We start from the raw sequence: 25,156 nt of genomic DNA, 5'->3' as shown, positions 1-25,156 counted from the left end.
TTGGAGTGTAAAAGTACCATGTTAGTGATGTCATCTCTCCATCTGCCAGCCATGCTAGTGAACATCTGCAACAGTACCACTGGGAATACTTCAGGAAGAGGACAGGTTTTAAAAAATGAAATACACTTCATGGTATTTTTTTTAAAAATTCAGTTTACATGAACAATAAAATACTTTGCCCCAAATGAAATGTGTTTGTGAAAATTCACTTCAGCTGAATTTTTTTCACCAGGGTAAAAAAGTTTGATGGAAAAGTTTGTGTCTGTAATTCTGAGTCTTATACATCAATATAAATAGCTCAACAAACATTACTTAAAGTTACCAGATAGGAGTAATAAAATACAGTGCCATCTACACATAATAGACAGATAGAAAGGGCTGGTCTGATTTATTACCTCCATTGATTCACACAGATAAATCACCAAACCTTTTTAAGGACTTGGGCACCAAAACTTTAGAAATGAAACCTGTTGGTTAGTGAGCAATTAAAAACTTCAAGAAAGGGCCTTTATAGGATGCTCTGCAAAAAATGGTATGTAAAGTTCACTATCATTGTCTCCCTGAACCTGAATCAACAACAACCTGGATCAACAAAAAAAAACCCAATATGATACCAAAGGTCAGTCAAACCTTCTCCTAAACTGGGTTACCCTTCTGACCCCCCCAACCCCAAAATGCAAAGCCTACACCCTAAATCATCTTTTCCAAAAGTATCTGTTTAATTTCTGTCATAGTTTCCACAAGTCATGGAAACACAGTAGATGTCCAGCAGCATCCTCAAATGATGTGTTTCAACAAAAAACTACCACCACATGGTATGTCTAATTATCCTGCTTTCAAAAGCTAATCTTTGGTGTTTTGCCCTTCAGAAGTGCTTGTAATGTATCTGGTGACAGACACAACAGAGTGGTACAAGCTGTGATGCTACCTTCTTTTTTCAGAGTTCTGCTAATAAACTGTGCCCACTGGGAAGATAAGACAGCATATCTACACCCCAGGTGCAGGTACACCTCTGGTGACCAAGCAGAACCCCATCACTTAGCTTTGCGTTGTTTCTTGGTGGGACGGGGCCAGGGTGCTGGTTCTGCATTGGTACCTCCACATGGGACTGAATCACATGCATTGCAATTACTGACTTGAGCCACTGCCAACTAAGGCTCTCTGCATTTTTCCTTGATACGGTTGCTGGAGATCACGGGGGGGGGGGGGGAACTTGGTATCACCATAAAACTCCTCAAAAGTTTTCCATATAGACAGTATATGTGACTCCCCCAGGGACAGAGGCTGGATATGAGGGGGTGACTCCAGCTGAGTTTGCTCTGCCTTCCCTGAGTGAGTAGAGTGGAGTGGGTGCTCCTGCTGTTCTCCACTCTCTCATTTTGTGGTTTGGACTTATTTTGAGCGCACAAAAGGCTCGTTGACAGTCCCTTGTGATGGGCTGAATGAGTACTCCAAACAGACTGTTTTCCAGGGTCTTGTCCAGGCATGATTCCTCATCTTTTACTGTTTGAAAAGCTGTCATGACATGTCCTGAAGAAACCTGCAGAAGAAATGCTGGCCTGGTTCCCATTTGGCCAGGCTCCCAAGCGTGACACTAAAGGTCAGTGGTTTACTCCTGTGGAATCCCAGTCCTCTTCCGCGTTCGTTTTCCTCCTCTTTCTAGTCCCCTAATCTGATAAATCATGTGGGGAGAGGCAAGAGGGGGAGGGGGAGGAGTATGTGATGTAACCTCCACTCAGGCAAAGTTACGAGACAACGCAACGGTGCCTGCAGCTCATGGTGGTTTTACGGTGGGTACCGCCAGGAGACCCTGAACCATGCTTAAGAGCGCTTAAGAGGCATGAAGATCCACCACATCTGTGTGAGACCCGGCAGGTGACGTACTCACCTCACTTGCAGAGAAGAAAGCTGAGTATGGCGTCTGTTTAATGCTCTTGGAGCTTCTCATTTTGCTGCCTGCTGCATGCACCTGGAGTGAGAGGAGCAGCAGCTGTGTGCTGAGGACACCCCTGAAGAAAGAGAGGCACGAAGCCAGCTGTGCACTGCTGGGGTAAGTCTGCTCCTGCTTCCTGGGTTTTCCTGTTCATTTCAGGCAGAGGGTTTAGGGGAAGCGCAGGAAGTGGAGTGGAGTGAGCTGGAATACGTATGGGTTGTCTGAGGGCCTGTAACTGTATGAAATCCCTGCTGGATTGACTCTGAGCCAGCTGATAATCACTGACTAATCTCTCTGCTGGCAGATTCTGCCTGGATTACAAGGGCGTGTGTCTCTGTCAGGATGCTGTCATGGTTTAACCCCAGCCAGCAATTAAGCCCCACACAGCCACTCGCTCACTCCCTCCTGGAGGGATGGGGGAGAGAATCGGAAGAGTAAAAGTGAGAAAACTCATGGGTTGAGATAAAGACAGTTTAATAAGTAAAGCAAAAGCCGCGCACGCAAGCAAAGCAAAACAAGGAATTCATTCACTGCTTCCCATCGGCAGGCAGGTGTTCAGCCATCTCCAGGAAAGCAGGGCTCCATCACGCGTAATGGTTACTTGCGAAGACAAACGCCATCACTCCAAACGTCTCCCGCTTCCTCCTTCTTCCCCCAGCTTGATATGCTGAGCATGACGTCATATGGCATGGAATATGCCTTTGGTCAGCTGGGGTCAGTTCTCCCAGCTGTGTCCCCTCCCAGCTTCTTGTGCACCCCCAGCCTACTCGCTGGTGGGGTGGTGTGAGAAGCAGAAAAGGCCTTGACTCTGTGTCAGCACTGCTCAGCAGTAACGAAAACATCCCTGTGTTATCAACACTGTTTCCAGCACAAATCCAAAACATAGCCCCACACGAGCTACTATGAAGAAAATTAACTCTATCCCAGCCAAACCCAGCACATTCTTCACCCCTTATTCCATACCATTTCCATCATGCTCAGGTCCCACACTATCCAATGCATCCTCATTAACCACCACCCCCCCCCTTCCCATCCTTTGATATAATACACAGATATCATTCCCTTAGTCTATGGACCACCCCTGTTAAATGTCCATAAAACGTCCACAAATGTTCGCAAAATGTCCACTGAGTTCATTCAGTCCATGACTTTGAGCTCCATCTGTTATGGTGGTCACTCAGGACAGGAGAGGTGGTGTGTTGCCTGGAGTTACTGGGCACCAAAGCCAGCTCAGGTCGGGTCACTGCTGCACTTGCACTGCTTCTTGTAAGGCTTGTCCTCCATTGGTTCAGGTGGTTCCTGCTATAGTAATTACTATAACACACAACTCAAATCATGGGATACAACAATTTAAAGGTATTTCCATTACAATGTCCACCCCTGGTCCCTTTGGGCCAGACCATCGGGTTTAACATTGCAATGAACTCCTCCCCTTGCCCCTGCTCCGGCTTGGACTTTTCCATAGACTGCAGTCCCTTAGAGGTGTACCTGCTCCAAGTGGAGCCTTACCTATGAGCCACAGTCTCTTCAGGGGTATACCTGCTGTGGCATAGACTTATCCACAGCCACAGTCCCTTCAGAAGTAAACCTGTTCCAACATGGCCTTACCCATGGCTGCAGTCCTTCCAGGGGTGTACCTGCTCTGTCGTGGGCTTATCCATGGCCACACACTTTGAGATGCTCCAACGTGACCTCATGCACAGCCACTGATGCTTCAAGGTGTACCTGCTGCAGCATGGACTTACCCACAGCCACAGATGCTTCAAGGTGTACCTTCTCCAAATCCAAAACATAGCCTCACACTAGCTACTATGAAGAAAATTAACTCTACCCCAGACAAAACCAGCACAGATGCATATGAGATGTGCTTGTGCTGAGGGTCTTGGGGTATGTGTCAGAGAAACACACCAAAAAGGGGTTTGACTGCAAATCATTGCAGTCTGTAACTGTAGGAGAGAAACATGTGCAAGTGTGCTTCTGTCACCGACATGGTGCTGTGTGTGCAGTTGCATGTCAGGCTGTGAGGTCTGCAGACAGGGGGGTTTAGGTATAGCCACATTTTGTTGCTTGTTACGTTCACCAGAGTAAATCTGTATACAACTGGGATACAGCAAAGCCTTGTTAATTTTAACAGGTTTTGTCCAGATGTGCAAAGTCAAAAGTACAACTGGTAAACAGTGCCAGGCATGCTCTATGTGTTTGTAGTTCCAGCAGAACTATGTGGTCTGGGTATGAAAAAACTGTTTATATTCATAAGGGTCCTTAAAACACATTTGTACCAGTATAAGAGGCCTTATATTAGGCTACAGTTTTCCCTGCCATGTAATGCACAAGCTATTGTTCTCGCTGCAGGGACCCAGCGGGCACAGGAGAGTAGGGGGCAGGTCCAAAGGAGCTGTGGGGACTCATATGCTCAGCAGTCTGTGAGAAGTCAAAGACAAAAATGTGCTTTCCTCAGTATCAGGAGGAGATGGAACTGGGAGGTAGCTAGCCCTGTGTATTTGCTAATGGAGAGAACTAGGGCAGATAACACAAGCTGTTGAAAGTAACTGCAGTAAAGTCTTTTCCAGGTGAACTTCCAAGTGCCATTGAAAAGGTGTCCCTACTAAAGGAAAGAAGGGAAGAATACTCATTACATATGAATATTCTAGTTTAATATACTATATTATAGAATATATACAAGATAAAGCAAAACAAACTTAATGTATAAACTGGGCCTCAGAAAGCCAAACAGCGAACATAGCTCCATTAACATCTCTGGAGTTGCAGCGGTACTGAATTAATCCCAAACCGCCTGCTAGAATTGTGAATCTCCAAGAATGCCTGCAGAAGAATGCAGTTATGCCACCTGGTGTGTGTCCTTGTGTGACTGCTGTGCCTACACTGCTCTAGAAAAAATATGACATGATTGATTTCCCAACATGGTACACAGAGCTCCTGGCTCTGGTATTTCGCATGCAGCTACTCAGAGTATTTCTAGAGGTGAAACTTCAACAAAATATCAAAATCTGGAAATAAACATTAAATAGCTAATCATTACAGGGGGGTTCTCTTCCTTCCTTTTTTAAACATGACTTTAATCCTGGTCCAAAATTTCAATTTCTGCAGAGAGAAAACTATTTTATTTTCATTAGCTGTGGTCCTGAGCCTTTGTCTAAGGAGCCTCCATATTTAGGACTCAGTCAAGGCTAGGATAAATGGGGTTAATCTGATCCTGGTGTTGCTCTTTTTAATTTCTTTCCAGAACTTGTGATGGTTTCAATTTGGCAGAAAACTCAGGAATTCTACAACTGGGTCCTTGAAAGTGGAGGTAGGTAGAGATGCTGTCTTAAATGGGAATTTCCACATAAATAGCACGATCATGAAGAACAAACCTAGAAGGAACATGATCCTCATATGAGCCCACATTTTTTTCACTAGGCAGATTTTCACTTTTCCTTCTCCACGATCACGAATGTCCCTTAAGTCTTGAAATATATCTCAGGGACACTCCAGAGGGATCACAGTAAGGAATGATGGGATGGGGGATTTCCCCTGCCCGTAGTAGGGAACTCTCAGCAGCTTTCTGTTCAATGTACAACAGGCTCTGACAGGATGATGAGCAATATGTGCTCAGGATTGCCTGTGAATTCTGGAATATTAAAGAAAGTGAATTTTTTAAAATGCATATTCATGTATCATGGGAAAGCTTAGTAGACCAAAGAGTTAATACTTTGAAGTTTAAACTCCTTGTGATGCCAGTAAAACCTATTATCAAATGAAATATTGACAGAAAGCACTCCTCAGTGTTCGAGATTTGACATTTTGCAGTTAGGAGACTTCAGATCTCCAATAGCTAGAGGTTCTGCAGGTCCAGTTTGGTCCCACAGGGCTCTGTTGGATCCCCAGAGTTAAATGTAAGGAGAAGCCACAAAATGGCATGACGGTGGAATGGCAGGCCTGCGCGGTGGCTCTGATAGGGGAAGGACATGGGGCATGGTGCTCAGGCAATAAATGTTTCAGGGCTTGAATTTCAGAAGAGAGTCTAAATTGGGATTCAGGACTTCTGACGGACTGTTAAATCCAGAAGTGGAATATCAAAGAGCTCTTGACACAGCCCATAACAGGAATAGCAAAGAATTGGGAGGTTTAGAAGGGATGGGGATTAACAGAGTCGTGTGGACAGGGATGGCATTTTTAAAAAAATACCCTGAGCCAAGGACTAAAATTCAATAGAGGACTTCTGCAAGGATCCTGGATCTAGAATAGTGAGAGGGGTCTGGGGCTTGGGACTGGCAGGTCAGGAAGCAAAGAGAGATGCTGAGGGAGTTTAGCAGAGCAGTGACCACACTGGGAATAGGAGAGGAAAGCATGAATGGGAACTGGGATGTTTTTGCAGATATAATCTGTCCTGCATTTCTGTGGGTCAGGGATGAGGCAGGATTAGGAGGAGGTGGCATGACAGAAAATCTGTTGAGCTTCCCTTTGCTGAAGGACTGAAGAGCAGTTTTAGCAGGGAGAAGTGTTTTCCAGTGAAATGGTATGCTTTTAAGAGAGTTCACCCTATAAGTAGATATAAAAATGAAGGGGTGGAGAATTTCATATGTCCTGAGCATTGTGGGGCAGGAAGGAAATAGCACCAGTGATTGAAACAATTTTATTTTTTAGCTGTAAAGATTTACACTCCTGAAGAGCCAGGAACTGTTTGGTTTGTTCTGTGCATCCCTGCTGCATGTGTCTTGAACTACTTCTTTCGCCTGTGTGTGGGACAGTCTTGCAGCCTTTGATGAGGAGTCCAGCTCATGACAGGGAAGGTCTGTTCATTACTGTGCTGCAGAAGGATGGTGCTCAGCAGAGCAGTCTCTAGGTATGACAGTCCCAACCCGAATGTTGTGCTGAAGTCTTTTAGCAGAGTCTGGCACATGGAGTTCCAGGGTAGGAGAAGGACTGTGGCACTGCTTTGTACAGACACGAGAGACCAATTTTCTTTTTGCCAGAGAGCATGCCACAGAGAGCATGCTGAAGGGTAGTAATTAAATATATCTGCCATACACTGTACGCGATGTGCCAGCTTTGGCTGTGTGTTTTGCCTTTCAGATCCAAGGACAGACCCATGGCCCCTGGTCCACTCTCCACTTCCAGTCACACTTCTCTTTGCCTTCTATCTCTTTGTCGTGGCACTGGGGCCCTTCTACATGCGTAAGCGGAAACTGCTGAAGCTGCGAGGCCTGCTGATTGCCTACAATCTCGCCATGATGACATTATCAAGCTACATGTTTTACGAGGTGAGAAGACACGACTGGCCCCTCCTGGGTAAGCATCCAGGAAGTGTTTGAAAGCCAGAGCCATTTCAACAGATTTTGCTGACAGACTCTAGTGAAGGGAGTGGGAGCCAATTTGGACATGTCTACGTTTTGCCACAAGAGGAGCAGTATTGCCCCACTGAAAGTGTTATTTCCAAAGCATACCTCATTTCCTCCCATTTCTCAACCTTCCTCTCATTCATAAAATTAACATTGAAAGGTTCCTGAATGAACGAATTGAATGTTGAGATCTCCCCAGTAGACACAGAGCGTATGCAGCGTGTGGAACCTCCTCATTTCATCTCGGGTCTGGCTGGTGAGGGACGCGTCTCTGAGAATGAGAACTGCTTTTCCAGACTTTTGCAGTCCTCTCCAAGAGTGCCAAGCACACTGCAGCTTCCTGCTGCCGAGACTATTGATGACATTGTTTTCTGCTTGTTCTCAGTGCATAAGCCTTTCTACAAGCCTTTCCCTAGTTTATGTAGGCCACTGAAAACTCTTCAAGGGAACATGGCCTAATAGGTTTGAAAAACATTTTGATGCCGACAAATTTGCCCTTTTAGTTTATAACACAATTGCTACATTTAGTTAAAGCAAATTGCAATTTTTTTGAGCAAATACAACTCAATCTGAGGACAGGTATGAAAATTGCTTGTCTGTGCTTGATTGTTCAATTATACTGGTTACTTGGTCCAGTTTTTGGCTTTCCAATTAATAGGCAAATGCAACCAGCCAAAACAAAACAGTATGGGATCTTTGCAAAGGAAAACAGTGTATTTTCAGAGAGATTCTGAAGCCTAGAATTCAATATCCCTGCTGAAGCATTTTTGAGCACTCCAGTGATTACATAAAGCATTACAAATATGCCCAGGCTGAAATTTCTTTTTCAGATTCCAACAGGGATGTGAAGTACTTTGGTTTAGGTTTTTACTATTTGCTCAGCTGTAAAAATTGCGTGGATTTTCTGTCAGTGAGTACTAGATTGAGACCTTACCTTAGCATTAATATATACATCTTTTTGGAACAGATGGCACTGAACAGAAAATGGATCTCTATTGCTTTTCTTTTGTTTCAGTTTCTGGTAACTTCAATCTTGGACAACTACAGCTACCTGTGCCAGCCAGTGGATTACAGCCGAAGTGAACTAGGAATGAGGGTATAGTTCTATACAAAGCTTGCCTTAGGCCCTGCTCCTCCTGTGGGTATGCGGATTGTTTTGCTCATAAATAGCAATTTGCATGCCTAAGAAGGCTTTTACTCCAGTTTGTTGCTTGTAAATATTTCACTAAATTGTCTGCTTCAACAGTTGCACTTTGCTTTAGTTCTCTACAAATTAATCATCTCAATCAACATAGCCAAGTTCCCTCTTTGATTGCTAGAGAGAAGGTGATCCTACCATCTGAAGATAGATGTCTAGGATAGATATTGCAAATTACCTCTGAAATATATGTAACTCTTTCCATTGACTACGTAAGGATTCTGAGTGATCACTATCAATGAGAAAACCAATTTTTATATCCTCAACTTTGCATGACATAAATCTTACTCAACATTTCTTTTAGCAGAGGGATTTCGCTAAACTATTCCTTGTCTGGTCATCACAGGGGGGGGTTGGGTCTCACCAGCTTCAGCTTTCCAAAATGCTGCATGAGTTTTTTTCTGTTTGAATTCAGAGCTATTATGCTTTGCTTCCAGGCTTTGAACAAAGCTGTCCAGGATTTGAACAGATGCAAGCATGAATGTTACCTTTTCAGTTTTCCAGATATTGCCATCAGGCTAGAAACAGCTTCTGAGCAGCTCACCCTTGTCTCGTCAAAGAGCAAGCAACTTAGCAAACCAATCATCTAACCAGCCAAAGCAACCCTGAATGCCTTTCCTCCAGCCAGAGCAACCAAAAAAAAAAAAAAAAAAAAAAAGCAACAGCCATAGAAGAGCCCCTTATTTTTTCCCCTTTGCTGTCGATCCCAGGTGGGCAGCGTTCACATAGTGCATAGTTGAAAATCTCAGGCAGTGAGACTGAGCAGTTATTTTGCTTTGAGGTCTAACAGCGTTTCTTTGTGCTGCCCAGCAGATGGCAAGAGTGTGTTGGTGGTTCTTCTTCTCCAAAGTCATCGAGCTGCTTGATACGGTAAGGAGGGCTCGGCTCGGCTCCATAGCGGGACTGGTGCTGTAAATAAATCACTCCCTTGTCAGAATGGGGCAGGGTGCCAAAAGCTAATGTCCTCGGTTGATCCTGTATTGATTTGGTTGATGCTTTTCAGTAAATGTTGTTTTCATGTGTTCTGCTCTGCCTGTTTGTGGGAATAAGGCTGATAGTGTTAAAGAAGAGGGTTCAGCTTCAGTGTGCTGGTTTTTGACAGCATTTGACCTGCAAGAGTCCAGCACCACCACTGGATATCATGCTGCTAGGCTTCCTCAAAAGTTTCTTTCCAGAAGAAAAGAATCACTGCTGCCCGATTTGCCCATCTCTGTCCCAGTGGCTGCACATGTTCACTCACCAGCACCCCTCCTGCGGGCGGGCATTCCCTCCTAACCACAGTGCTAGGGGAGAAGCTTTAACTGTGGCTATTTCCAGATGGTCCCCCAAAATCTTAGCTACCAGTTGATTAAGGCTGGCAGACAGGATCTGCCATTGCCTGTCTGGCTGAATAATAATGGTTAGTTGGGCAGTAAAGAAACTGCAAACGTCCAAGTATGTGTCCTGGTATTTTTGCTGCCACAGATTATCCCAAAGTTGTGGGTTAAAGGTTTGTGTCCCATGTGAAGTTAAAAGTTCACCTGAAGACAGTACCATTTTATAGCTTGTCTTCAGGTCTCCTCCTATATTATAAATAGTTGACTGAACTAACAAGGGAATCCCATCTCCCCGCTTGGTCAGCAGGAGTAAGCTGTATCCTAGCCTGTCTAAGACTTCACAGTCTAGTGCTGTTTGGGAGATAAGTTGACAACACACTGTCTGAAAAGTGAATCGGCATGTGGAGCCCTCCTAGGCCTATTGCCAGTGCGTTGACCAATTTGCTCTCTGTTTTCATCAGCAACGAAAGCAGCTTTTTGATAGTCCTGAGTCCCTGAAAAGCAGATTCACTTTTTGTGTATATGTGTGTGTGTGCACGCACTGAAATACACTGACCTGACACATATTCATGTGCCAAAATCATTCTCTACTAATGCAAATTCCAGAAGGGTTTGGGCATTCAACGTAGCACTTTTCCTGTGGATCATTCTCTGGTACTAGTAAACATCTAACCTATGTCCTGAAAAGGATCAGACCCAAGCAGCTGCAAATTATATGGAAACTCAGTCAGAGACTCATATGTGTCCTCTTTGGACCTTCGGACCTGAATCCAAAGGTAAAAATAGTTGAGGCTCTGTGGAAGAAATTCTACCCTCCAGTTCTTCCCCATTCCAGATAATATAAGATCTATCGCATGTGTTGAATTTCACCAGTTTTTATCTACAGCAGAGGAAATGGGTTTGGGAGGTTCAGAATTATAATCAACTATTCTTACCATTCTTAGTGTAAAATCTTTTGTCTAAACACATCAACTCAAGATTTTCCTTTGTCTGGCTTCTTTCAGGTTTTCTTTATTCTGCGCAAGAAACAAGAACAGGTGACTTTTCTGCATGTGTACCATCATGGCACTATGCTGTTCAACTGGTGGTCAGGGGTCAAATATGTGCCTGGAGGACAAGGTATGCTTCTGTAGACACCTCATGTTTCAGTTTTTCTTGTGCTGTGGAGATAGCGTGAACAGTGCAGATGGGCTGACTGGCAGGTAGGAAGCTCACCAAAGGTGTGAAAAACATGTGCATTTCAGTTGATACCATCTGCTCAGCTCTTTGGGCTATTTAGACTGCTATATTCACTGCCTCATCCAGAACAAGCATGTGCCAGTTGTTCCTTGTCCAAACAGAAACAATCACATCCCATACAAGATCTATTTATATCTCCACCCAGACCAGTGCTCTCTCAGTCCCCATTCAGCTGGGCCTGGTGCAGCAGCCCAGGTTCTGGCTCTCCTGCTCTGACTGGGTCCAGCCAAGTCCTCACTCCCTTTCTGGTCTGTATCCAGACTGCTTCTCCTTTTCACTCCACCAAAGAGAAGCATCTGAAGCTGACACAGAGTACTAGACCGCTATAGGTAGGCCCTATACAAGATGCTGGGGTATTCTTTTTTGGGAAGCCATTTTGGCTACATGGCCTTGACACCAGAATGGTGTGAAATGCTTAGATCAAGAATTCTCTCCTCTGCCTTTGAAGCTCTTCTCTGTCTCTGAACACTAGATATAGGATGGATATATGCTGAAAGAAGGGAGAATATGACAGGCTTCCTAGGCGGAGTCTGGATTGAAGGTTCATGCATAGGTGTGATATGATGTATTTTGAAAGCATCCTCGTAGTGGCTGTGAGCTCATCACAGGGTTAGTCTTGAATGGTTTGTGTGTCTTGTTCATCCTGACTTCTTTACTCCTCAGCATTCTTTATTGGGATGCTAAACTCCTTTGTACACATCTTCATGTACGGCTATTATGCCCTGGCCAGCCTGGGACCACAGATGCACCGTTACCTATGGTGGAAGCGTTACCTAACCATCATGCAGCTGGTAATTAGTTCCATGTGTTCATTTCTGCATTTCCTTGTGTCGGGTGTGATGGCCCCTGCTGTCTGTCTCTGTCCCCTCACTGGCTCAATTCTTTCTATTTGCTGCCTATGGAAGTCACCATGTCCTTAGGTGTCCTAGTGTACCACTATGAGAGGTGAACTGATTGGTGACCTGCTCTGAATGGTACTCAGAAAACTAGCAAGAGGCCTTCAGTGACCATATCAACTAATAAGCCCCCACCTTTGTAATGGGAAGGAGAGAGAAAAATTAAAATTAGACTTCTCCCTTTTCTGTTGTATATGACAGCCTTTTACCCTCCGGAGCCCTGAAAACACAGCTTGATTTTGAGAGGTGTAGGATGGTAACTCAGGAAAACTTTGGATTCTTGGTAGGGCAGGAAATTGGGCAGCCTTCATTCTCTTTCTTCAAAAAGCAAGAGTGTGTCTAACTGCAGGCAAACAGAGGCGAGTTAAAGAAAAATATGTGAGTTTTACTCTTTCTGTAGAGAATCCCTCTGAATTTTCTTTCCCTCATCTCTGAAGAGGTGACAAATCCTGACAACCCTATGGTTTTCAAAGACACAGCATAAAAGCAATGTTCCAGACAAGGACAATGATTATAGTTAAGCATGTGGGAGAGTTAATTCCACACAAAGAGAGGTTATGCAAACAAAAAGTATGCAGTTACCAAAGAAGAGAAGGAAGAGCTAGGGTAGATGTAAAATAGTGGTGCAGTAAAGGCTTGGTCCAGAATTCTTATTTACCCTGAATGGTGAAAGCAGAACAAGAAAGCATTGCATGAAATGAAAAGATATTTGTAATGCAAAATATAGCACAGGAAATCAGTTTTTATTTAACATACTTTCAGTAGGTAGAACTCATTGCTTCAGTATATTGAGACAGGTGACAGTAAAATAAGTACTGTGTCCAGCTCTGGAGTCCTTAGCTCAGGAAAAGATATGGACCTGTTGGAGCGGGTCCAGAGGAGAGCCACAAAAATGATCAGGGGGATGGAACACCTCTCCTGTGAAGAAAGGCTGAGAGAGTTGGGGTTGTTCAGCCTGGAGAAGAGAAGGCTTCGGGGAGACCTTATTGCGGCCTTTCAATACTTAAAGGGGGCTTATAAGAAAGATGGGGACAAACCTTTTAGCAGGGCCTGCTGTGATCGGACAAGGTGTAATGGTTTTAAACTAAAAGAGATTTAGACTAGATGTAAGGAAGAAATTTTTTACAGTCAGGGTGGTGAAGCATTTGAACAGGTTGCCCAGAGAGGTGGTAGATGCCCCATCCCTGGAAACGTTCAAGGTCAGGCTGGACGGGGCTCTGAGCAACCTGATCTAGTTGAAGATGTCCCTGCTCATTGCAGGGCCGTTGGACTAGATGACCTTTAAAGGTCCCTTCCAACCCAAACTATTCTGATTCTATGATTCTGAAAATATTAAAAAAAAGGATTCATGTTTAAATGATTAAAAGTAGCATCTGTAGTTCTTCTCTGTAAGCTAAAATACAAATCAAAATTGTTATGAATATAATAATCTGATTACCATCAGGGAAGAGAAGAGTCTCCCACCTTTAGTTTCCATATTCCAAGATCTCAGTTACTGGCCAGTGGCAGAGAATTGGCACAAGGGCAGCGGTCTGCTCCTAGGCGGGAGAGGCTGGATTCCAAACCTGCTCTCTGCAGCAGTGGGCAAGCCTCAATGTTTGGTGGACACGTGACACGCTTTCATTTTAGGAAGACACTGTTAGGCTTGAAAGACAAGTTTTTCAGGGATGTCAGGAGAGGCAAACAGGTGGTACTCTGTGTTGAGGACACTACTAATATGTTGTGATGCTCTTTATGATGGACCAAACAGTCAGTTGGGGTATGTCTCATGTAGGATCCCTAATCTGGCTGCTTCTTTTTTCCCCCTCTTCCAGTGCCAGTTTGTAGCCATTGCTGCTCATTCTTCCTACAACCTCTTCACAGAATGCCCGTTCCCCGATGGCTTCAACACTGCAGTCTTCCTCTACATTCTCAGCCTCATTGCTCTCTTCCTACACTTCTACTATCGGACCTACATTAGGGGAAAGCAGGAGAAGCTAACTTAAAGAAAATCAAAGAGAAGAGTGAGCACGGTCTGATGAACTTGCACATTCTCTGCTGCTTCTAACATGATTGCATGAAGAAAATGTATTTGGGGAGTGTGTGCGAGGCTCATGTGTGCAGACTCAAATTAAGCACACTTAATTGAAACTGATGCAAAGCCAAGCCAAGTAGTCATCAACACAGCAGCCTTTATGAAATTAGCACCAGAAGATCTCTTCCTTCCCTTCCATCTGTTAGCTCAGTTTGCAAGGTCTAGCATCCAACCATGACTCCTTGGCTCATTTCTTAGGCTATAGAGGGTTTCTTTGCATTCATAAGACTATCTCATCTTACCATTCTAGATCAGGCAGGGTCAGGTGCCTCCAGCCTTGAAAGCAGTGTCCAGGAAACAGCAGCAGCCAGGAACTCAGTGGGACTGCAGGATGCACTCACCTGTACACTGCATCCCAGCCTTTCCTATTAAGGAAGCTCCCACTAGGACTGGGGTGAATTACAGCTATATGGCTCTGATGGTTTAACTTTATATCAGCATAAGCATAAGCCCTGATGGTTTACATTAGCATAAGCATGAAGGAAATTGGACATTACGTTGTCCAACTGGACATGTGCCTCTGTTCCTTCGCTGTTCTGAAGCTAAAGAAAGCATTATTAGCACTTTCATCCTAAGTAAGAAACTAATGCAGTAAGAATCATCATGTACCATTTTCTGGAATGCTTATTTGCCTTTGGTTGCTGTCATAACCATAGAGAACTTTTAATGCATGAAGACTACTTGGCATTGCTCCTTATAGATGCCATATTTTTTAATAGAATAGATTGAGGTTCCCTATTAATAACTTTTTTCCTCCAATTTGTTGTTGTTGTTATTATAATTTTAAGATTTTGCTTCTCATCAAAGAGAAAAAGCTTTACACCACCATAAGCAACCATCTCCACTACCAATTTGTACGAGTATTAATACAAAATGTATAAAGTCAATTCATTGGCTAGTGCAAAACTGCATAGCTCCATTGACTTTATCACGTCACTTATTGGCTCCTTTTTTGCTCCTAAATCGATTACAACTAGAATTTGGCACTTATACATCTGCAGACAGTTAAATACTGTTAAAGTTTTGATCTGGTAGTGCTTTGAAAATCCTAAATTCAGATTTTAAACTACAAAGTGGTATTTATTTATTGCATTCTGCTTTGTCAATTAAAACAAGTATTATGGAGTAGTGATTTTTTTACAGTTGAAACACAAATGATTAGAATTAGTAACATAGTGCATTGCCATTGCCATTGCCAAGCCAAATTCACCTCAAATGTAAAGAAGTCTAACTCCTCCGGGCATGTCCAGAGGATTGGATGCTAGCCTGAACCTAGCAAATGGGTGTACACAAAAAAATTGTATGCTCTACACCAACTTGGAGTTTAGTGGCTATGCAAAATAAATGCGACTTGTTCATCACTGGTCTGTGTTCAGACGCTAAACCTTTCCTTTAGCTACTACATGGATATGTATAAGATAAAACAGTATTCTTCCATTCCTTGCCCTCCTCCCCTTCACACACGTACACAAAGGATTTGTTTACATTACCACAATGATACATTATAAATGTCATTCCATTGATTTGAGTAGTCTTCTGATTTTCACTGGTGAGTATGAAAAGCAACGCAGGGCTTATTTTACATCTGTGTGCTAGCTGGTTTTCTTTCTGCCAAATATTTCTCCACGCTACTTACTATATAGATTGTACTGCTTTTGCATACTAGAATGCTACTTTTGTTAGACCTTTAAATAATAAACCTCTGGGTGGGTCCTCCATTCCTCCCTTTGCTTGGTAAGGCAGGAAAAAAATCTGCTGTGTGTCTAACATACTGTATTCATGCTGAGAGTTTCCCCAGATGCCTCTCCAGCATTGAAGACTTAGTGCAAGTAAAACTCTTTCATTACTCCTGTCCACTTAATGATTCACTTATGGCCCTATCCTACTTAAATCATTGGTACATTTGGCCCCCTAGTTTCATGGTAGAGCATACCTTCCTGCAGCTGGCTAAATTATCTCTGCTTACAAAGAAATCTAATTAATTTAGCTCTTTTTCCTATATGTGAGGGGATCATGAGTAGGTCTCAACCTCAGTTTCCCCTCACATAAGCTTTTTCAGAGTGTAGTTACTAATTTCAAGGGCTTTACTAATAATTTTATACCAGAATAAGCATCAAATATTTTGATTTTCCTTGATTCATTCATAATTCATGACTGCTTAAAAATTAGAAATGAGCAGGAAATTTGTATGAGATTACTCAATGTTTTTGCAAATCCACTCTTTTTTAAAATATATAAATTTGTAAACGTCATTTAGCTTTTTTAAAGCAGCCTATGCAGCTTAATTTGTGTCTGAGTATGACAGAGCTTACTGCAGTGGATTCTGGACTGTGACTAGCCACATAGCTGGTAACAAAATACAAAAGTATGAATTTGCCACCTGACAACTTGCAGTAAGTGACTGATCACCTAAATCACATGCCACTGTAACTATTTGTCCTAGACATGCAACCTTTGATATATCTATTCCTGTTCCTCTTTCTCACAGCCTGAGTGAGTGGCCTGATCTTGCACTTTTGAAATGGTAAGAGCTTTTTGTCAGTGTGACTTCAATAGCCATAGGATGAAAATGAAGCATTTTCAGTTGGGTGATAAGGAGGGATCAAGTTTGCCCAGAAACCCCACGCTTTGCATACAGAAATAGATATTGGTATGGAGTAGAGCCATTACAAAAGCATCGATGCAAACAAAATTCACTTGTTGAGAGTATTTGCACTAGCAGTGAAGATAAAATTGCATAGGTATAGCTGAGTGGCTCTGCAGGTCTTGATTCTTTCCTCCTTCAGATTGCACTCGTCTTCATTCTTCTGTTTTAAATTGGGTTATCACGGTTGGTGCTGTCCACTTGGGGCATCCTGTTGTGACAAGAGATAAAACCTCAGAGTAGAGGTACGTGCTGCTGGAACTTAAAAGCGAATAAAGGCACAGAATGAGATTTCCACTTTAAAATCAAGTCCCTAAAGTTAAAGATTACACCACAATAATGCACTGTAAGTCAAAAGGGCTGGAAATTATAAATTGCAAGTTTGGATGATTCATGCTGTCTGGCAGAGTCCAAAGCTTTGAGGGTGAATTGAAAATATCCTGTCGCAGCTGGATTTATAAAAACCTCTGGGCCAAATGCTGATTCCACCAATATCAATGACAAAGCCTGCAGATTTCACTGGAAACAAGATGGCACAGCTGTGTGAAAAACAGTGCACTCAGCTACATGGCCAGGTTTGTGTGTGAGCAGACTGGAGTGGTACTCAAGCTCAACAGATGACTTTTAAAGGCACAGTTGTGTGCAAGCCTCCCCCTTATAAAATGTGGGTCATTATATGTTCTTAAAGTAGTTTACATTCACGAGATGTAAAGCATAATGTAAGTAAGTAGTCTGTTTAAATGGATAAGCTTGATACCTGGTAGTGCTCAGCATCTTTCCTGCTGTTCAAGTCGATGTAAATTATGGATGTTCTGATCAAATTACTTTTGAACTAACCAGACCATTTACTCAATGCTTACTTTCTCTCTGAAGATAAATGAGAGGGATTCCTATTTTAATCAAAACAAAATACAGAAAAGAAAATAAATTCCTATTTAATGTTTTTTCCATCACTGTGTGATGGAAAGTTTCCAGAGGAACTTGGGCTTAAAATTAAAAAACAATATAAAATGCAGGAACATGGTTGGGTTTTAACTATTGGGTTTATTTTTTTACACTATCAGAAAATATGGCAGTGTGTGATTTTTAAAAAAGGCAGAAGAATTACTCTAAACAATTAATTAAGCAAAACCAGGATACAGTAGATTGCTTTGTACAATAAATAAAAATCTGTTGATAGAGATGTAAACCACCTTCAAGCCAAACATTAAAAAAGATCAGCCAACCCTATATATAGAACAGTGTGAATTTGCTGAATTCATTAATGAATAACTTCGTGGATTAGGCCTTGATAGATGGAGTGCTCACATCCAGATGTTTACTGTGATTTGTCAATGGCCTTGTACTTAATCCTCCTGAACAGGAAATAAGAGTCTTTTCTCTGGGGTCTCCCTTGGGGACCGTGGCAGTCTCTCTCTCTGGCCTGAATCGTCTCAACACAGGATCAGGCTGCTGGAGAATTAACCAAGTGGAGGAGGCACGGATTTGCCTTTAACCCCTTCAGTTTCTTCTCAGCTTCAGATGGCTTCCTCACCATCTGCCATGATGGGAATGTTATTTAGTCAACACATGGCAAAGAAAAAAAGGAGTCACCCATGTCGTCCCATGAGGCACATTCATGGGGTCCCTGTTCCCACAAAATGTGTCGAAGCAGACATCTCTAGTCCCACCACCACTGAGGGGAGTCCTGTGGGCAGATTAAGCCTCTAGAGGTTGGTGTATGTCTCGCCACATCTCAGCATCATATTTTTATTTTGGTGAGGCTGAAGCTCCACAGCCACTGTCAGTGATAGGGATGGACCAAGAGGGAGTATTTGTGAAAAGACTGGACGTCCCCAAGGTGTCCTTAGTCAGGTATGCCGTAGCATGTGTAGTTTGTGTGTACGTGTGTGTGTATGGGTAGATGAATGCAGCCTCTGCAGACTACCTCCATTTCTCCTTTCTCAGCCTGCGAGACCCCCACATGGGATCGGTCACTCATTTCACCCTGTGGGAGTGTCCCACTGAACGACAGCTCCCAGCAGCCACACCGCTGCCACTCCTGCTATGTAATGGCACGTATTGGGTGCTGCTCATCAGCCCCTGATGGCTTGGATCAGCCAGTTGCATCTGTCCTAGTACCCAAGAGCCGGGGGAGGCCAGCGCAAAGCTGAAAATGCAGCAGAAGATGGGGAGCAGTTACAGAAGTCTCATATGTGATGCACATGATGACACAGGTCTGAGCATAGGCATGTATTATTCATGTCCCCGGCATGATGGCTGTACAGGGCATAAGGATATGATCCTTCTTTTCTCCCCATGGAAGTGTTGGTAAGGTAGCGCTGGGGATGCAGACCTGCCTTTAGGTAAAAGACAGAGAATCTCTAGCTTGGACAGTGTTTCTTTTTCTGCAAAGCTTGTATGAGCCTCACAAAAGTGATAACTGGTAAAGTAGGGAATCTTAAAAGAATTGCATTTAGGCAGCCCCTCGATGCTGCCTAACCAGGGGAGTCCCATTTACTAGCCACCTGTCCAGCCTCAGGAGAAAACCTGCAAATGAGGTTGCAGGATAAGCCACTAATGGTTCTGTGTGGACCAGATGGGGGAAAAAAGCAACATCCCAGTCACAGGGGATGACGAAAGGCATTATAACTGGATTAGAAGAACTGAGTGGCAGTGGGAGCTGGAGAGAATGCTAAGTTTTGGTGTGGATGTACTGGAGTGTATGGGACTCTACATGCGTGTGTGCATGTGCTCAGGGTAGAAAATACGTTTTGCTAAATCACAAGTATGGGGACAAATAAATTATTTGTCAGGGAGTGCCTGGTTAAAACAGTAGTAGCACATCTCAGCACTTGGTATATGCCGCTATTCTGCATGTCATCCTTTCTCTCCAGTACCTTGGCTTTCTGCTGGTAGGACTGCTCTTCAAGAAAGTGTTCAGAGCCTTTTCACCACACTCAAAAAATTAAGGATGCTAAATAAGAATTGCCTTTTAAAATTCCCTGCTTGGAGTAGATGTTTCTTCCCCTTTAACATCATTCTCCCACTTTCTTTTCACCCCTGTCTCCCCTCTTCCTTTATACCCACATATACAGATATCATACTAGATTCTCAGAATTGTTACAGCTGCAAAGAAAGTAGTTATATTCTACTTAAACACTATACAAAACAGCTGTATTTTCCTGCTATATCAATTAATAATGTACATTTTCTTCATAGGGTTTTCAGTGAGGCTTTCTGCAAGATGAATGTGGGCAAGTCTATCTTTTTCTCTGCACTTCAGCATAATCCCATCTGCCTGCAAATTCAGGATGTGAACACGGCAACACAACATTTAGAAGGGCTAGAAGCTTGGGTTTTAATCAAGGGAGAATATAAATTCAGCATAATCTCTTCCAGGCGTCAGAGAAGTGCTGCTCCCTGTTGTTGGTGAAGGAACGGCAGACTGGATACAACCGTTTGAGAGGCAGTTTACTAGCCCTCTGTGCACTTTCTTCCACTCCGCGCAGTGCCCACCGTCAGCCCCCATAGGCTGTGTCCCCAGAAGGCTGTCTGCCACAGTCCTGAGCATCCTTACTGCACAGGGGAGTTTTTGAAAGTGCCTCCAGGAGTGGGAACTGAAGTGTAGGAACAGGGTTGAGGATGGATATGGTTTTTTTATGAGGGGTGCTTGACAGAGGGGGGGGAAGATCTCTGATGGTTAGCATGTGTATGTCCCTCTAGAGGGCTGGGGTTTGTTCTCGGAGCCTGTGGGGACTCGTCTAATGCAATGAAAGGTCACATAAATGCAGGGTGGTTGCAAGCAAAGGCTAAAACATAATCCTTGTGGGAGGTCATCCCTGGAAGGGGGGTTTGCAGATGGAGAGAAGGGTGTGTATGTTCAAACACGTGCAGGATCAGCAGGCTGAATGAGAGAAGTACAGAGGTGAGGGAGCAGCCACAGGTGCCGGCAAGTCATCTGTTTTGTGTTGTGTTGCTGGTTATATTTGTATGCAGATGAAGGCACAGTTGAATGTCTTGTGGATGCCTGTGACTGGCCCTGTGAAAGGGACATATTCATTGAGCAGACTCCAAAGGTGTTTGTTGTGATAGCCAGGGCCACAGTTCCTGGGGTGCAAGTTATTAATTGTGACTGGCATTGCCTCCGGGAGATCTACATGAACTTGTCTAGGGATGTTTCCTCTTGAAATAATGATTATTCCTGCAGCAAGGTTTGGAGGGAGAATATCTTGCATTAGAGGAGCTGACAGAGCTGCAAAAATAGACTAATTTTCCAGTGTGCAAGCCATTCCTCTGGTTATAGTCTCTGACATGCATTGATAACAGATCAGCCATTATTTGTTCCGATGCTCAGGTGTGTCTATATTTATTGCAGAGTTTGCTAGTCCCAAAGGGTATTATACTACACTTTGCAGGTTTGATACATTATTCCGTTAAATGACTGCTCCTGTAAATCAAAGGACCATTATTTTCAAAGGGCTGCTCTAGAACACTTATCTGTAATTTTGCTTCTAGGAATTACTTGTGAGTAAAATGGTCCTTTACTTCACCGGCACAGTGATTCTGTGCCCAGTTCTCAGAGGTAAATTACAGAACATGATCATGTCATGGGCAAATCATCACTTACAGTAACCATTCAATATAATTATGGTTTTCTATTTTGGCACTGTTTTTACTATCTTTGGGCATATTTCATACACAGAGGTAATGTTTTAAATTAAGTGAAAACCCACTAATCCCAGTGAATCTAGGCAAACTATTCGCTGGAGCTATGAGCACTACCACAAGGATTCAGTAAAAATGTCACTGCAGTGATGCCAACTGGAATGCAAAATGGTTTTTCACTTGATTTAATATTTTCTATACTTGATTTTGTTAGAAACCCAGAAAGTCCACAAGAGTGGAATGGTATATATACCATTTAATCCTACAGTATTTGTATACATATTTAGTATGTTTCCCTGTAGACCTTGACTAGAATTGATGAGCGCACAGTTTGAATATAGAAAATAGGATCATAGCATTGATTGTGTTACTGAACTGTAATTGAAGTAATTGTGTAAAGCTGCTTCAATTCATTTTCTCTAATAAAATCTGCATCTACTGAAATGTATCAGCCTTGGATGTGGGTTTAAGAATGCATCAAAGGGAAAGTACGGTCCCGGTTTGCAAATGCTAACATGAAGGTAGCCTGGTAGAAATGTTGTCGCCTGCTGGCTTTGGAAGCACCTTTCGGAGCTGCACCAATTCCATGACAAGCTGGGGGGAGAAGGGGGGAGAGCAAAGAAAAGCGAAAAAAAATACCCAATCCCTTCCTTTGTTCTCATTATGCTGGCCGGGGGGGGGGGGGGGGGGTGCGGGGGGGGCGACGACGACGACGACACACACGCCAGGAAGCGCCAGGAATCCCCGGGGCTTTCGATTATGATTTTCATTATAGGTGAGTGGGGGTTTACAGCCAGAGCCCTCCCTGCGCGCAATCTCTTTAGCGGGTAATCCACGCGCGGGGGCCGCGCCGTAATCCCCTGCTGCGGTGGCGGGCAGCTGGGGTGGGGGCTGCGCGGCGGGCGGGCCGGCCGCGGGGGGGGCTGGGGAGCGGGCGGTGTCCCCCACGGGGCGGAGGGCGGTCCCTGCCCCCCTACCCGGGCACAGGTGCCCCCGCGGCCCCGCCACCCCCTGTGCCCGGCTTCCCCCTTCTCCGGAGCGGTCCCCGAGCCGCCCCCGCCGCGAAGCCCCGGCATCCGCAGCGGCTGCCCCGCCGGGGGCCGTCGAGCTCCCGACGGGTGAGATCCGCTGCCCGGAGCGTGTCCCTACCCTGGTGCGGAGCCACCTCGCAGGGCGGGACGGGGCGGGGCGGGGGGGGGGAGGGGGGGGGGCATGCGGTATCCCGGTGCCCGGGGGAGGCTGCCGCTCCCTCCCCGGGGGCGCGGAGGAGAAGGGATCCTTTTTGACGTCAAGTGACCATAATATAATGATCGCTCGTTCATATCCGGGTCCCCGGGCGGCTCCCCCGGGCCGCGCTCGGCCGCGCGCCGCCGCGCAGTGAGGCGGAGGCGGGCAGGGCAGGGCAGGGCAGGGCAGGGCGGCCGCCCGGAGGTGGCCGGCGGTGGCGGCGGCGGCGGCGGCGGGGCGGCGAGCGCAGCATGCCCGCCGCCTCAGACGCGCCTGCCTCCTGCCGCCGCTGCCCATGGAGATCGCGCTGGTGACTCTGGAGAACGGCGGCGCCACGGCCATCGCGGGCGGCGAGGATGCCGCGGGCGGCGGCAGCGGCGGCGGCAGCGCCCGGGCCCGGCGGCGAGGCGACTTGCTCCACGTCGCCGGCTCCGCCGCCGCCGCGCCGCGGCTGAGCGACGGCAAGGAGGGCGCTCCGCCGCCTCCGCCGCCGCCGGCGGACGAGGAGCGGGAGCGGCCGCCGCCGGCCCCCCGGGGAGGTGGCCGGAGGCGCCTCAGCGGCAGCGCGGGCAGCCCCAACGTCCAGGCGGCGGCGCGCGGAGCCCCCCCGCCGCCGCCCCAACCGCCGCCCCAGCCGCCGCCCCAACCGCCGCCGCGCGCCCCGCGCCCCGGTGCGGCGGTGGAGATGGGCCCCCCGGAGGAAGGGGGGCACCGCCGGGGCATGGCCATGGCGACGGCGGGCGAGGAGGAGGAGGAGGCGGCGGCGGCGACGAACCGGGGCGTCATGCACCACCAGCGGGTGCTGATCAACATCTCGGGGCTGCGCTTCGAGACCCAGCTGGGCACCCTCAACCAGTTCCCCGACACGCTGCTGGGAGACCCGGATAAGCGCATGCGCTACTTCGACCCGCTCCGCAACGAGTACTTCTTTGACCGGAACCGGCCCAGCTTCGATGGGATCCTCTACTTCTACCAGTCTGGGGGCAAGCTCCGCCGGCCCGTCAATGTCTCCATCGACGTCTTCGCCGACGAGATCCGCTTCTACCAGCTGGGTGAGGAGGCCATGGAGCGCTTCCGGGAGGATGAGGGCTTCATCAAAGAGGAGGAGAAGCCCCTGCCCCGCAACGAGTTCCAGCGCCAGGTCTGGCTCATCTTTGAATACCCTGAGAGCTCCGGCTCAGCCCGGGCCATTGCCATTGTCTCCGTGCTGGTCATCCTCATCTCCATCATCACCTTCTGCCTGGAGACCCTGCCGGAATTCAGGGACGAGAGGGAGATGCCTGTGCCCCTGCCCCCACAAAGTAGAGGTTTGAATGGCACGACTGGGGACTCCCCACCCATGCAGCCACCCAGTAGCCTCTCTGATCCCTTCTTCATCATCGAGACTACCTGCGTGATCTGGTTCACCTTTGAGCTCCTCGTCCGCTTCTTCGCCTGCCCCAGCAAGCCTGAGTTCTCCCGCAACATCATGAACATCATTGACATCGTGGCCATCATCCCCTACTTCATCACCCTGGGCACCGAGCTGGCCCATGAGCAGCAGCAGCCCGGGTCTGGAAGTAGCAATGGGGGCGGGGGCCAGCAGCAAGCCATGTCCCTGGCCATCCTCAGAGTCATTCGCCTGGTTAGAGTCTTCAGGATCTTCAAGCTCTCCAGGCACTCCAAGGGTCTGCAGATCTTGGGACAGACTTTGAAAGCCAGCATGAGGGAGCTGGGCCTCCTCATCTTCTTCCTCTTTATTGGGGTGATCCTCTTCTCCAGTGCTGTCTACTTTGCTGAGGCTGATGACCCTGAGTCTCATTTCTCCAGCATCCCTGATGCTTTCTGGTGGGCAGTGGTAACCATGACCACTGTGGGCTATGGGGATATGCGACCTGTCACTGTGGGGGGCAAGATTGTGGGTTCCTTGTGTGCCATTGCAGGTGTGCTCACCATCGCCCTGCCTGTCCCTGTCATTGTATCCAACTTCAATTACTTCTACCACCGAGAGACTGATCATGACGAGCAAGCTATTCTCAAAGATGAACACAGTAGTGCTCAGGGCAGCACAGCGGGGGGAGATGCGAAGAGAAGATCCAGTAGGAACTCTCTGAACAAATCTGTTGTGCACTTGGAAAACAGTGAGGGGTTCAACAATGGCACCAGCTCCTTAGAGAAAACCAGTATCAAAGCAAAAAGTAACGTAGATCTCAGAAAATCCCTCTATGCTCTCTGTCTGGACACCAATAGGGAAACAGACCTGTAAGGAGAGGAGAGTTCAGAGATGCAGAAGGATTTGCTGGTGTCAGAAACTTACTACTATAATTATTCTTTTGGTACCAATTAGTTTTTTAAATCAGGCTATATTTTATAAATTGATCACTGTCCTGAGTAGTCCTCCAGGAATACATGTTTTTATGTTCTTTTTCCATGACACAAAGGGTCACCTATTTTTAAAATAGACTAAGAATAAGCTACGCTCCATGATGCAGGAGCTGGTAAATTATGACCGTTGAAAATCTAATTTGTAGAAACTTCTTTTAGCAAATGGTGGTTGGTTTTAAATGGGTCATTTGTAACCAATGCAGTTGCTCCAAGTTTAGTATTAAAGAGTTGGGGGATGTGTGTGTGGAGAATGAATGGATTTGGGGGGGAGGGAGG

The 25,156-nt window shown here is 45.8% G+C and overlaps 2 protein-coding genes across 4 annotated transcripts; both read left to right on the top strand.

The window, feature by feature from the left end:
* The first annotated feature begins 1,760 nt into the window (after nt 1-1,760).
* On the top strand, nt 1,761-21,733 carry LOC143163581 (very long chain fatty acid elongase 4-like). 3 transcript variants are annotated; one of them, XM_076345160.1, is made up of 8 exons: nt 1,761-2,050; nt 5,178-5,243; nt 7,010-7,197; nt 8,291-8,371; nt 9,284-9,343; nt 10,794-10,908; nt 11,692-11,819; nt 19,844-21,733. In XM_076345160.1, exons 2-8 carry the CDS (start codon nt 5,186-5,188, stop codon nt 19,853-19,855), a joined length of 642 nt encoding a protein of 213 aa, XP_076201275.1. In that variant the 5' UTR covers nt 1,761-2,050; nt 5,178-5,185; the 3' UTR covers nt 19,856-21,733. The 3 variants fall into 3 exon arrangements, with proteins under 3 accessions (XP_076201275.1, XP_076201264.1, XP_076201254.1); XM_076345149.1 differs by lacking the exon at nt 19,844-21,733 and adding an exon at nt 13,739-14,046 and having other exon boundaries at nt 9,287-9,343; XM_076345139.1 differs by lacking the exon at nt 19,844-21,733 and adding an exon at nt 13,739-14,046.
* Nucleotides 21,734-22,811: 1,078 nt separating this feature from the next.
* Nucleotides 22,812-25,138, top strand: LOC143155812 (potassium voltage-gated channel subfamily A member 1-like). The gene has a single exon (XM_076328788.1). The coding sequence runs from the start codon at nt 22,812-22,814 to the stop codon at nt 24,759-24,761; it is 1,950 nt and encodes a 649-aa protein (XP_076184903.1). The 3' UTR covers nt 24,762-25,138.
* Nucleotides 25,139-25,156: the final 18 nt, after the last annotated feature.

The sequence above is a fragment of the Aptenodytes patagonicus genome, chromosome 1 (assembly GCF_965638725.1).
Source record: "Aptenodytes patagonicus chromosome 1, bAptPat1.pri.cur, whole genome shotgun sequence".
NCBI lineage: Eukaryota > Metazoa > Chordata > Aves > Sphenisciformes > Spheniscidae > Aptenodytes > Aptenodytes patagonicus.
Note: the sequence above shows the minus strand (reverse complement) of the source record. Positions and strands in the feature narration are given on the sequence as shown.